Source organism: Neomonachus schauinslandi, chromosome 2 (genome assembly GCF_002201575.2).
Source record: "Neomonachus schauinslandi chromosome 2, ASM220157v2, whole genome shotgun sequence".
Taxonomy (NCBI): domain Eukaryota; kingdom Metazoa; phylum Chordata; class Mammalia; order Carnivora; family Phocidae; genus Neomonachus; species Neomonachus schauinslandi.
In genome coordinates, this window is record NC_058404.1 from 114,846,300 (window position 1) to 114,860,904 (window position 14,605).

The 14,605-nt window shown below is 41.5% G+C and overlaps 1 protein-coding gene across 2 annotated transcripts in view; it reads left to right on the forward strand.

Annotated features, from left to right (window-relative positions):
• The first annotated feature begins 414 nt into the window (after window positions 1-414).
• Window positions 415-14,605, forward strand: part of LEF1 (lymphoid enhancer binding factor 1) — a 118,733-nt gene continuing 104,542 nt past the window's right edge. For both annotated transcript variants that reach the window (XM_021684507.1, XM_021684505.2), the window contains exons 1-3: window positions 415-627; window positions 3,119-3,185; window positions 4,617-4,750. In XM_021684507.1, coding sequence (XP_021540182.1) covers window positions 415-627; window positions 3,119-3,185; window positions 4,617-4,750 — 414 coding nt within the window. The remainder of the gene's footprint in view (window positions 628-3,118; window positions 3,186-4,616; window positions 4,751-14,605) is intronic.

Sequence of the window (14,605 nt, forward strand, 5' to 3'; positions counted from 1 at the left end):
CTGCACTTGGGAGAGTCGTGCCTCCTCCGGAACCGGCGTCCTCCGCGCGCAGAACCTGGAGACGCCGGGGGCGTGGGGTGGCCGCCGGGGCAGCCTAGCCTAGCACGCGCCACGCAGCTCAGACGCCCCCAGAGGCGCGGGCTGCGGCGGCCTTAGCAGCCCGGTGCCCTTCGGCCTCGAGGGCGGGCGTCGGCGCCGGTCTCCGCGGAGCGGGAAGGCGCGGGCGGCTGCCGGGGCTCGGGCACCAACGCAGCTGCTCGGGCCGCGGGGCCGCCGGCCGGGTTTCCGCCTGCTCTTCTCTCTCACGCATTTTCCAGTTCTCCTTTTCCTCCTCCCTCTGTCGTTGACCCCCTGTCTTTCCTGCTGTCGCCTCGGGTGCTCCTCCAGCGGAGCGGAGATTATAGAGTGGTCGGGATGCCCCAACTCTCCGGGGCCGGCGGCGGCGGCGGGGGAGACCCGGAACTCTGCGCCACCGACGAGATGATCCCCTTCAAAGATGAGGGCGATCCTCAGAAGGAGAAAATCTTCGCAGAAATCAGTCACCCCGAAGAGGAAGGCGACTTAGCCGACATCAAGTCCTCCTTGGTTAACGAGTCTGAAATCATCCCGGCCAGCAACGGACACGAGGTGAGCGGGCCGCTGCCCAGAGGTCGGAGAGGCGTGGTGGGTCCCGGGGAAGAGCAGAGAAGGAGGGAAGGCGCCGGGGAGCCTCGACTGACGGGTCCCGAGTAGGTCCCTCGTTTGCTGGGGTGGGGGTGGGGGGAGTTGGATGGGCCCTGGTCAACATTCTTCCTGTGTGCGTGCGTGCGTGCGTGCGTGTGTGTGTGTGTGTGTGTGTGTTGGTGTCGGTGGGAGGTGGAGTGTGCAGGGAAGGGTATTCCAAGTGGATCAGTTCTGAGGTTCGATGACTTAAATTGTTGGTTTGTGGGTAGGAGAAGCTGCCCTTAACCCGTAACGTTTCGCCTGCGGACTTTTTAGTGGGGTTGAGAGGGTGCGACGCGTTAAAGCCAGGATGTCTGAACAACACTGAGAAGTTCTTCCGTGAAACGGAAAACAGTGCACCCGCTAGCTCTCTCGGTAGATGTCTCTGCAAAAGTGCGTTAAACCACCAAAGCTTAGGTAGAGATGAGCAGAGCCGCTGGCTGAGAGGAAGGGGAGGCGGGCGTGGGCCGGGGACAGGCGGGGCGGTCCCAACCGGCGCGGAGCCCGCCAGCCGAGGGGGCGCGCGCCTGGGTCTCTGCGGCTGCCGGAGTCCCAGCGCCCGGGCCGGCTGCTGGGAGCCGTGGGTGCCCCCAGCCGAGCCACCCCTCCCCCCTGAAGGGGGGCCCTCCCGGTACCGCCGGCAACGCTAGTTTTCTCCAAAGCCGGCCACTTAAAGTAAAAAAGCGCTTATATTTGGGGTAAGTTTGGGCCCGAATCAGGCCTTAAATCTTTGTAGAAGAAAGGAGAGTCAGAGTCGAGATGTGGCGGAAGCCAGGGCACCCACTCAGGGGAGGGTGGAAAGCGCTTTATCTGATCTCCTGGCCCGCTGCAGGCGATAGCGCAGGTAACCCTAGTAGAGTAAATAGAGACACGTGCGTACAGGCGAGAGAAAGCCGCAAGCAGGACCGCGCGGAAGGGCTATTTCAGGCGGTGGAGAGTTTCTCAGAAAGGGGGAGGGGGCGGATGGACCCTGATACCCGACACTTCCACTGGCCACCCTGGTTTAACAACTGGGAAACGCTTTGGAGGAAATCCGGTAGAAAAGTCCTGACACTCAAATGATTTCACCAACGCTTTTTCCCTCCAAAGAAACTTGGAGGGTATACCCTTTTCCCTTAAATGGCATCCTTCTGCCCCCAAAAAGAAAGCGTGTGGTTTTGGGGGCGGGGACATTTTGGGTTTTAAACAACATGTGTAAGAGCACTTCAGAGTTACCTTCTTTATACCAATGGCAGGGGTGAGTACGCATTTGGAAGGCTGGGGGCCTGGGTTCTAAGGAGAACACACGGGTGTTCGTTATCCTCGAATCTTTCACCCCAACATGGCAATTTGAGGGGGACCGGCGTGGGGGGGGGGGAGGCTAGGGTGCACCCAAACCCTAGGTTTGGGTGAATGTTTGTGAATATGTATTGGGGGGAGGAGGTTACCTGGAGGACATACGTCCAAGGAACCAAATAACATCCAAAACACTCAGAGGCCAAACTCTTATATTTGTAGAGCAGCCTCTTTTTCTTTCTGCTCATTTTGCTTGTCCGTTCTTATTCCATAAATAAATTTGCCACCTAGTTCACGTTTTATGTTTTTGCTCTGGGAAGAAGGGTCTTGCAGCTTGAAGCATAGAACCCAGGGATTAGGGGTTTGTTAATCTTTGCTGAGGTGGTAAATGGGCATGGGGCAGACCAGGGAAGATAGTGAATGGGTAATACCACTGATTTGCACGTGGTTGAGTCTGGGTGGATGGTGGTTACCAGAACTGATATTAGCTGGGCTACCTTTTAGATGTTTATAACCCAACTCTCAAATTTTCCTCCCTTTAACCACAGAATAGTTCACTTTTTTTTTTTGTCAGCTTCAGCTTGGGCTTGAGCCAGCCATGGTAGGTTATAAGGAGGGGGGCTTCTGCTGGGACTGGCTTGGGACACTTGCCTTAAGACCCCTAAATGTGAGTTCCTAGTTTTTTATTTAAAATGTCCTTATAGTTGTAAAGTGATATTTCTGCCCGACTTTAATCAGCTCCGATTGACTGTGAACAGGGGTTTAAAGGAGCTATCAAAATGATGAACCCCATTAAATCAAACTCCTATCATACTAGGTATCCAAGCAGCCGGAATGCTCTGCAGCAATCAGCAGTCAGAGCAGCATGTGGAGCTTTCCCAAATTTACTATACTGTTATTGTTTTTGTTATTCTCGTTTATGCTTTCTAGTCCTGGGTACATAATAATCACTCAAAAATATGTGTTGAAAAAGCAAAAGATTTCCAGGTTTCCAACCCCAGCCTTACCCCTCCTAGATTGATAAAATAGGTAGATTGAGTTGCACCCAGTCCTCCTCCTTTGAATTACCAGTGGACACATGCTTAATCACAAACTCAAAGTTGATTTTCTTTATTTCGGGGATGGGGATTCTTGCTGTTAGGTGGCCAGACAAGCACAAACCTCTCAGGAGTCCTACCATGACAAGGCCAGAGAACATCCTGATGACGGTAAGACCCTAATTCTACTTCTCCCAGGTTTATCATTTAATATGTGCAGTTTGTGAATATAGGTAGATTTGTGATTTTTTTTTTTGAGTCCAAGAAACGGGGATCAGGTGTGGTAAGACTGTGCCCACTATTTTAACAAAATGGGAAAGAAAACCCAGGAAACTTACTGCCTATTTCTCATGTATATTTACATAATTTAAAAACTGTCTTTGAATGAGTTAGGGGCCTTTGGATTTTAGTTGGCTTCCAGATTCTGTGTGGAAGGGGAAATGTCTATAATAAGTTTTCCTCTTTTCCTTATTTTAGCCCAAGTTCTAATTGGCTTAGACCTTTAGTATTTTTTTCTGCATTGTTCCAGAGTGACAGTCTACACCAATTTGTTTTCCAACAAGAATAGTTTCAAATGGATTTTCATCTGTAAAATTGCTGTTTCTTATTGTAGTGAGAAGGCAGGCAGTGAATGCACAGATTAAATATGACTCAGTAAATCAGAATCTAATTTGTAAAAATATAAAACTTTATTCTTAAAATTAGGAACTTTGCATATGGAAGATGATAGACTTTCTCCCCGTTTCTCATTCTTGCTCAAAACTTTAAAAACTGCATATATTTTTTAGATTTAGCTAGAACTCCATGTGACTTTAAAATAATCAAATAATCTGTAGGGTTTTCTTGTCGAATAGTCTGCATTTTCTGTTCTCCTTTACTTAGAATTGGCTTGACCAGAATAAAGTATTCATACAAAATGTCAGCCAGGAAAAGAAGGGAAGAAAACTATAATATCAGACTTCCTTCTGAGCTACAAAGTATTTACACAGATTAAAGAGAAGAAAGGCATATATTAAACACACAGATTTCTTTGGCAGAATGGGGTAGTATATAAAATTAAGTCTCTCGGAGTTAATCTTTCATAAATTTGGTAGTTGCCCATATATACTAGATACAGCTCTTTCCCTCAGAAAAATCTAGAAATTTTCTAGAAATCTAGAAGCACAGGTAGAATTTTTGAGTTTGCTCAAAACTTCAGGTGTGTAAATATGTGTGTGTGGATAGCTAGATGGCCTAATATGTTTATAATACAGCTTTAGGTTTGTGTGTGTTCTTTCATGTGTCTGTATTTCTTGGGCCAGTTTGTTAGTTTTAGAACAAATTAAGTTAGATGAATAACACTTATTTTTGTAAAAACACCAGTCAGTAGTGGAAGTAAATTGAACCACATGTTTTTAAAACATCTGTTTCACTGCTAAGCCATTTAAGAGAATAAATACTGTCAATTTAAAATAGAGCGTAATAATTCAGTTACAGTATTTTGTAAACAAATCTTTTATGTAAGGTTTGATTTGTCATAGAACTATTAGATTTTCAGATGAAAAATGCACTGATATAAAAAGGAAGTCAATGCATTATTGATCGTTATTTGGATTCTCCCAGGAAAGCATCCAGATGGAGGCCTCTACAATAAGGGACCCTCCTACTCGAGTTATTCCGGGTACATAATGATGCCAAATATGAATAATGACCCATACATGTCAAATGGATCTCTTTCTCCACCCATCCCAAGAACAGTGAGTAACACGCTGATGTTGGCAAATTATTTTCAGAAGTGCAAGTTAATTTGTATTTTAGCAAAATAGTTGTTTTTTAAAACACATCAGAAATAGTTTCATTATATGTGACCAGTCATTACTAAATAAGACCTGCTGTGAAGAATGGCTGCCTTAAAAGGGTGCTACTTTTGATGTCTTACACTTGGAATTTAGCTTTTGGCTTATTGGTTAAGATTAATAACAGATCGCCAGTTATCATGAAATCAAGTAAAGAAATCAACAAATTCATGATTTTATGAGTATTGTGCTGTTTATGCTGATGAGAGGAAAAAATTGATTTAATTTTTCAGTTAATTAAGTACTGTCTAGCTTTCACTGCCGGCAAGCTATCTAGAATCAGAACTACTTTACCTCATTTGGGGCTGAACATTTAGAGTGTTACTTCAGCTTTTAAGACCGTGTCTTATTTTATTGTATTACCTGATGTTTTTTAAAAATCAGTTGCTAGGGGACGGGGGGCACCTGGATAGCTCAGTCAGTTAAACAACTGACCGTTGGTTTCAGCTCAGGTCCTGATTTCAGGGTCATGAGACAGAGCCCCTAATCGGGCTCTGTGCTTAGCACGGAATCTGCTTGAGACTCTCCCTCTCCCTCTCCGTCTGCCCCTCCCCCCCCGGCTTTCTCTTTCTCTTTCTCTCAAATCTTTTAAAAAAATCAGTTGAGGGGGGTGGGCATGAGTTATTTTTACTTTATTGCCAATTGTTGAGAAAATATCACTTGAAGGTAACCCTAATGAAAATTGTCCTTTTTATCTCATGGCTCAGTTAACTTTTAAAGTTCTAAAAATGCCATGGCAACATAACCGCATCATTCAAATGTTTAGCACTTTGAAGAATTTCAGATATGTTATTTGATGATATTTTTCTTTTGTTGGGAAGTGGAAATGTCATTTATATAGTAGGAAAACATCTAAAGGGTAACTTATGTAGTATGTGAATGTGATGAAATGGGCTGGTGATGGAGTTCTCCCTGAGACTCGTCCCTCCTGTGGTAGTGATGGATTTTCACTGATCCATCAATATATTTACCCTATTTCAGCCTTTTTCTCCACCACCTAACCCCCAGTGAAGAACATGTATGTATGCAGGGTCTTGGGGATTAGGGTTTCAATCTGACTGACCCTTAAGGGAAACAAATCCAGGATTGTGAAGATGGAACTTATGGTCTTTGCCTTATTAGCCCAGTGCTTCCACTAAGTGGAAAAAAAATAAATAAAATCATGGACATCTAGGGAAAGTACTGTTGTTAATACCTCAGTGAACACAATCTGGGATCTAAAAGATGCACCAAAGTAGCAGAGAGGAATCGATTATGAACAAGAGTATTTGTGTGATTATTTGTAGTCTTCAGTTGTTAGAATGACAGGTACATGGAATATAACCACTTGATGTGGCACTGTGATTTAGAAGTTCCTGTAATTATTTTTCCATAAATTTCTAAAAGATATTTGAACTTTCAAGTAGGGAATGAGATATTTCTGATTTTCATATAATAGTTAAAATGGTGATCTTGGAGATTTTATGATGGTTGTTATAGGAAATAGTGTTTTCACGTTTTATTTTAAAAGGCTTTTCAGATATTTAATGATAGAGATATCTGTGTGGTACATACGAATCTCCTGCCTAGAAAGTGATTAATCAAAGCAAATACAGTTTAATATTTAGGGACCACTCCCAAATAAATGCTTCTGAGTTTTAAAATTTGTAGATTTTTATATTTGTTGAACTAAATATGCAAACATATCAGATACTTCTTTTGTAGTTGGGCTATTTTTTTGTTGTTTTGTTTTTGTTTTTGAGGAGGAGAATATGTTTTAGATAAGGAATAATTGAAGATTTCTGTTTAAAGACTTTTGAGAACAACAAATAATCTTTCTGACAAATCTAAATTGTAGTCTCTGACTTGGTAACAATAGAAAATAACCACTAAAACGATCTTAAACACTTTTAAGCTGTAAACACAGTTAATGCTTAGTAAGTATTTGTGGGATTTATTCCTTAGCTCAGCCACTTCTCCTTTCAAAACAATAATTTATTAAAAGTCGATGTAATAAAAATCTACTGGTATTCATATATTATCCCTAAGCATCTTGAAAATTAAGCATCTCTTCTCTAAATCAGCATTTTCTGCTTTAGGTCTCTCCAGCCACCCTTACCCTCCGACCCCCATGCTAATCATTTTGAAATTTTGATAGAATAGAAGGTATTTATTGTTAGTACATATGTTAAAATTTTGAGGTCAGTGAATTGAACAGTCATTCATTGTTTAGGAAAGATTTGTGGCCAGAATAAATGTTGGTGGGTGTAGAATGGAGGAAAGAGGTGTGGTCAGGAAGCAGTTACCTTACCCTGTTATCTGCTGCTTTGGTTTATTCTGTTACACTTTATTTAGGACGTATTTATTTTAGACATATTTTCTTGTGATATTCTGCAGTTTGCACAGTTACACAAGTTTTTCAGTTTTTAACCACAAGGCTATGTCCATTTTTCTTTTTAACGGTCTGACCGGAGTTGCAGTCTTTGGTTTTTAATACCCAACAGCTGTTTTTAATGTGTCTGCGATCCAAAACACTTTAACCGGAAGGCAGCCTCTCTTATTCACCCCTAACCATGCTTGTGACTTCTTGCTCTTTAACTCTGTCCTTAGCAGGACTTAGTGTTTGTGTAACTGACATCCTCAGTGATAAGTTTTCATCTAGGGTGTCAGGGGCAGGGTGACCATTTGTGTTTGAGCTTAAGGTGGGAGCAGCCCCGAGGCATCCTCGTTACTTGAATTTGCATTACAAACAACTGCTTGTTTACTGCATCTGCTGCCTGCAGGTGTGAGAACTAGAAAAACCTCTGGGGGTGGCGGAGGGCCCTGACCTCCCCTTCCTCACAAAGAGATCTTCCACTGGTATGTAACTGCATATAAATTCAGCTATATGCTGCTAGGGCCAATTGGCAGGCACTGAAATGTTTCCGTTGGTAGCTCATTTTAACAATTCTGTACGCTTTTGCTCTGCTTTAGACAAACACTGCCTTACGTATGCTTGCACAGCTTTTACCTCTGACCTAAGTACAGTATTACTTTCTCAAGAGAACCGAACCACCTTTGCCAATACAGCTTTTTTCCTTCTGAAGGGGAAATTTTAATTGGCTAATTACATCCTTCAGAACTGGAATTTTTAGAGGTGTGTTTATACCAGAAATCTTATGAATGAGTGTCTCACAAAATTTTAAGTAAGAATTCTTAGTTCAGATAAATCAGGCCTAACAAGAAAGCACCTATAATAATAACACATTTGGTGTCAGTTCCTAAAGCACAGTGAACCTTGGCTTGAGTTGGTGGTTTTCATAGAGAGTAAGAAGATGCCGAAGCTTGTTAAATATTTCAGAGCAAGGACCTTAGGGAATTTATTAAAAGCCTGCTCCCAAGCCTTCCTTTCTGTGAATCTTATTTATGGCAATCCCTGTAGGCCAATGGTAAAGTATTAAAAGAAAAAAATAGTTTGTTGTCTCCCCTGGGTCCTGGCACTTGGGTGCCTGAGTACCGTGTGAGCAGTGAGTTTGTCTGGCTTCAACATAGTGAAAGTTCCCACTGGCCTAATACACTGTGGTTATTAATCGTAGGTGTCAAACTTACATCTGTCCTTTAGGCAACCCAAGTTTTTAACACCTCGGAAGAGAAACATGTCATTTCTCTTCAGATGCTCGGGGAGGGCAAAGCAGCAGACTTGGTGCAGGAAGCTACAGCAGACGTTGCAGCTGGGTCACGGCGACCGCGGAACACCTGGTCAGCACGGTGCTGCTGACTTCACTGTTTGTTTCTCTGCTCTTTCTGAGGGTGCGTCTTTTTTTTTTTTTTTTTTTTTTTAAAGATTTTATTTATTTATTTGAGACAGAGAGAATGAGAGACAGAGAGCATGAGAGGGAGGAGGGTCAGAGGGAGAAGCAGACTCCCTGCTGAGCAGGGAGCCCGATGCGGGACTCGATCCAGAGACTCCAGGATCATGACCTGAGCCGAAGGCAGTCGCTTAACCAACTGAGCCACCCAGGCGCCCTGAGGGTGCGTCTTTAGGTGGGAAAGGAAGACACTTGTATTTCATCTTTCCTTTCTTCCTTATTTTTAGTATACATTGCTGTTAAAGTGTTTCAGGGGCTCTTTTTTCATTATTTTGAGAATCTCATTTCTACTGTATGGTTTTTACCTTAAGGGAATCATCATTTGGATTTGTGATGAACAGAATTATACCTGTTATAACTTCGTCTTAACCTACCCCCGTGTTTGTATTTGCTTACAGCTTAAATTTGATTTTTGTCATCGTCACATCTCGAATTAGGAACTAAGTGTGCTTACGCTTATCAGTAAGCTTATTTTTATACCACTGTACATCACATTGCTGCATAGCTTTGAAAATACAGAAATAATAATTCAAGAGTAGAGGGAGACTATGGCTTATATTTTGAGCAAGATTTTTAAGATGGTGTGTGTTCACCTTACTATGAGAAGGTACTTAATTTGACTTAGTGATAAATTATTTTAAATTTTCTAATCCAAGTTGCATACTTCCTGAAGCTAAGTATAGTAAATTTTCCTCTTTACCCTAAGTGCAGGAGAAGCTAAATTTTAGAAGGTACGTTTTAGCTCAGATTTGAATGTGGATATCAGGAGAATGTGTGGGGAAATTCCTCAGGGCCCTCATACTCTTCTGTTTGATTTATTTTTAATTGTGCTGCTATAAAGTTGGAAGGATCTCAGTCAGAATAATTGGAAGCTGTTGCCACCCCTCCTCCCCCAACTTCATATATCTTAGATGTCTCATGATCAAACGGTTTGCTTATTCACGTGTCCAGGGGAGCCATACTACCTACATATGACCCTTCAGGAGCTAATACTCTACTTGCATGACTTGTGTGGCCAAAGTATGATCCTTAATCAGCTATGTTTTTTTTGAAATGACTCTAGAAATTTCATGTTCATTCATAAAAACATGAGAATAACCCAGTTTCATGAAAACAAGACCATATTGAGCCAACCTGCAGAAAATCTTACTCTTTGAAGTACCCCTCTCTCTGCCCCCATACAGGTCCTGAACTTGCTCTCATCAACCCCAGTATTTTGCTCCAGTCTCTCTTGCAGTCAAAGACTTCTGTGATTTAACAGGACAGAGATAGGACTTCACAAATGGGTTCATCTGGACTTGAATGTGTAGCCTCACATGTATTCTTTCATAATATCAACTGAGAAAAATTTCCAGTTTTTGAGTCTTGTTTTGTTGTTGTATCTGTTTTTAACTAATCCTGTTAGTTCTTTAAGCAGAACCATTTTTGGTTTATGTGACTGACATTTCTTTAGTCAGATCATTCCATTCCTGTCTGACTCCTTTGTTCCTCATTTATGTATTATAGACATGATTGGAATTTTATAAAACTGGTTTCCCTTTGATTTCAAGAGAGACTCAGAATTTAAAGGGAAAATAAGCCAGCACTGTCTGTAGGTTAGCAGAAAAGCACATGTTTTATTCCCAGGCAAAAGTAGACCTCAGCATTATATAGGTACTACTGTCAAGGGAGTGAAGTTTTTTAAAAAGAAGATATTCAGGGGCGCCTGGGTGGCTCAGTCGGTTGGGCGTCTGCCTTCGGCTTGGGTCGTGATCCCAGGGTCCTGGGATCGAGCCCCGCATCAGGCTCCCTTGCTCGGCCAGGGGCCTGCTTCCCCCCCTTCCCTGGCCCCCCCCCCCCCCCCCCGCTTGTGATCTCTCTCTCTCTCTGTCAAATAAATAAATAAAATCTTAAGAAAAAAAGATATTCATTTAAAACTTGTGTATCTTTAAAATTATTACTTAAGGAGCACCTGGGTAGCTTAGTGGATTAAGCGACCTACTCTTGATCTCAGCTCAGGTCTTGATCTCAGAGTCATGAGTTCAAGCCCCCCACTACTTAAATAAAATAAAATAAAATGATTACTTAAGTGATTATGCCAAACTGATAGAGTCTATAGAAAGCTAATACAGGGGGCACCTGGGTGGCTCAGTCAGTTAAGCATCTGCCTTCGGCTCAGGTCATGATCCCAGGGTCCTGGGATGGAGCCTCACATTGGGCTCCTGCTTGGCGGGAAGCCTGCTTCTCCCTCTCCCACTCTCCCTGCTTGTGTTCCCTCTCTCGCTGTGTCTCTCTCTGTCAAATAAATAAAATCTTTAAAAAAAAAGCTAATACTGTAGTAATCAAGAGACTTGTACTGCTTTGTACTGTCCTGACAGGTCCTTACTCATTTGGAAAAGACAGCCATTGGACTTTGTTTAAATAATTTTAAAAATATTTTTTAGATCATGATTATTTTTTTAATATTAATTATGACCTTATGAAGTCACAGTATAAGACCTGTAGACTTTGCTACAATCTCTTAAGTCATTTTAGGTGTTTAAATGATTCAATCTTAATAACATTTGGAGATGCAAAGCCAGAAAATGACCTAGAGACCAACCACAAAGTTTGGATGGGATATAGGGGTAGACAGGTAGGGGTATTAAAATACACTGAAGGGGAGAGTGGGGAGTTGAGTAAAGGATGAATAGGAGATAGGGATTGCTAATTGCAGAGATTTGGTAATGTAGCCAATCTAGCCGGACTATTTGCAGAGTATTTAACAGGATGTTAGGGGATTTTAAAGTCTCTGTGAAATGACACATTTACACACAATACCCGCTCTAGCTAAATTTGTAAACCTGCTGAAATTAACTACTTGATGTATGTAGATCACTCACAAAGCTCACTGAGAATTTGTGTGGGGAATATTGCAAGGGCATTACAGAGCAAACAAGAATTTTGCTTACCTGTCCCCTTTTTCCCGTCTTAGGAGAAATATGACTAGAAGAGATGTTGTATCATAGAGTCTAGAAATGTCTTTTATTTTTGCAGCTAACTAGGGGCAAGTAGACTCTAAAAACCTTTTGATTGTTGACCATTGTTTCTAGTTATGCCCACAAATAATTCTATATGAAACATGACAGTTTTTCAGAATCAAGTTTTGATATTCATCACAGTAATTTATTGTTGATGTTATGTTCACTTTAAGAAAGAGGCCTATTGCTTCTTTACTCAACATAGAGAAAGGTTGCATGAGGGGTAGGTAAAGGGAAGGCTCTGTAATATAAAAAGAGGAACAGCTTTGGTGCAGCTTTAATTTTCCTTTATTATTGTTAACTTTTGAATGAGACAGTTACCAAAACAAAACAAAACAAAATTTTTTTTATTATTATGTTATGTTAGTCACCATACAATACATCATTAGTTTTTGATGTAGTGTTCCACCATTCATTGTTTTCATATAACACCCAGTGCTCCATGCAGTACGTGCCCCCTTTAATACCCATCACCGGCTAACCCATCTCCCCACCCTCATCCCCTCTAAAACCCTCAGATTGACAAAACATAATTTTTAAGTGGGGTCCACGCTATACAGGGCTTGAACTCAAGACCCTGAAATCATGACGTGAGCTGAGATCTGGAGTCAGATGCTTAACCAACTGAGCCACCCAGGTGCCCCCCAAAACAAATTTTTAAATGCTGACATATTAAGATACTTTTATAAGTCCTTTTTTTTCAATCCTGAAAAATTTTACAGTAAAACCTGTCCACTCTCGATGATAGTTGATGACTACTGATGAATTATGAGATAGTTCCATTCAGCCTAGCACAGAATAGACACTTAAGTAGATTTGCTGAATAAAAAATGTACTAGAAATTTTTCATGTATGTTTTTTGGATATTTCCAAGTGATCTCTCTCTTATCAAATCAAATGCTATGTGAAAAGCAAAATCTGACAGTGTCTGCTAAATAATCCTTAGTATTTTATTATTTTTTTCTCTGATTTGTTGCATCAGTGAAAAGAGAGAGAGAGAACATTAGACTAGAGTCTTTAATGAGAAAGTCAAAGTTGCTCCTTACAGACTGTTAGGTTTCCAAATAACAGGTAAAAACAGTCAGCCAGGAGTTCGCTGCAATAATGAGAAAAGAATGGGACTGGACCCTCATATGAGGACTGGTCATAAGAAGTACTTTCTTACTTAGTCCTAGAAACCTAATTGAAGAAAAGGAGGTGATAGAAACACTTTCTTCCAACGGGTGCTTGAGATGCAAATATAATAGTAAAAAAAGAAAACCATCTTCAATTATGTTTTAGTATAATATGGTTAATGCTTTTCAGTTTATTTTTATTCTTTTCCAGATAGAAAGGACATTTTTTTTTCAGCAACACGAGGTATTTTCAGATATTAAAAAATTTTGAGTGTTCTTTCTAAATAGATCTGGGCCGGTGTGTACTATAAATTGTGTCCTTCCGCAATGTTGAGAGCATGTTTGAGTCCTGGGCAGGTGGAGGTAGGCAGTCCCCTGTGAAGGGGAGCCTGTGAAGAAGAGCAGTACTGGGTGAGATGTCAGAGACCTGGGGGTGGTCCCAAGTCCATCATTCTTCCTCAGAGCTATGGGGAGGTACTTACCTTCCATCGGCCTTTGTTTCCTCATTTATAAGATGGCCTATTAATATCTTGCTTGCCTACTTTACATGGTTGATGTGAAACTCAGATGGCACAAAGCCTGTAGAAGTACTCCGTTTTCTAGCTTAGGGAGCAAAGCAGGAGTGTCAGATGGTGTCAGCCAGTGTGCGGCCCCCCACCTGGTGGGAATTGTGTAGCCACAAGAGGTGCTTGGCTGTACCTAGGAAGCTACTGAGAAAGGGAAGAAGGTTTTGGTTTTTACTGTGCCGTCATGCTGACCTGGAATTTGGATGCTGTGTGAAGTCCTTACGTTCACCTTTAGAAAGTACTTCCCACAAGTAAGTTTGGGGATTGTCATTACGTCCTTTACAGAGGTGGCTTTCTTCTCTCGGGCTCCTTTTTCTGTCCAATCATGTTAGGAGAGACCTGATTTTTCCCTTTAGCACCATGGGGAATGAGATGTGTGAAGGAACAGATTTCTAAGTCTCATATTCGTGAAAAATCTCATGCTTCTAATACTTGATATGAAATTCCCAGATAACTCTTCTTGGCTGAAGGTAAGAATATTTTTTTGGTTAGGAGACTTTTCTCCTTAATCCTTTAGGAGCCAAGTCTCTTCTCTCCACTGTAAAAATTATATAGACAGGAGATCCAAGAGCCATGTGAACGTACAGGATGACAGGCAAGTTATTTCCCCCCCCCTTTGAATTTCCTTCTAACTTAAATCTTTCCAGCTTTCCTGGCACCTACAAGGATCAGGTCCAAGGGGTGTGTTGGCCCAGCAGCAAGGAAAAATCAGTGGTTTTCTAGCCTTGTGGAAAATTCCAGCTTCCATCCTTTCAAGACTTCACTTTTTCTCTCAATAAAACCCAGTGAATGTTAAATATATTTTAACATAGAGTCAGCTTTCTTGGCAAAGAATTCTTCCATTTTTAACAGTATGTATTGTATCTCATAATAATTATGACCACATCATCTTGGTGCACTGGTTCAGATGACTTGGATCAAGAAAAAGGTACTGTAATCTTATCTCAAGTGTGTTAGACTTTGTCTTTGACTCCAACACTTAGGTTTTTTTTTAAAAGTCTGGAATGAATCCAAAAGTACCGAAGTAAAAAATTGTTTACTGTTTATGCAATTGGGCTAGCCAGTTAGCTAGCTAGCAGAGTTGGGAAAAGTCTCCCAAACATGGCTTGAATTGGTTTTTGCTTATTTGTGTGTATACATTAAAACTCAAGATTTTGTTTTTTTGAAAGGGAAAACAACTACCTTTTCTTAGAAACTGCTACTTTGACCTAGATACTATTCCTTAATTTAATCCTAAATGGTGCGTGAG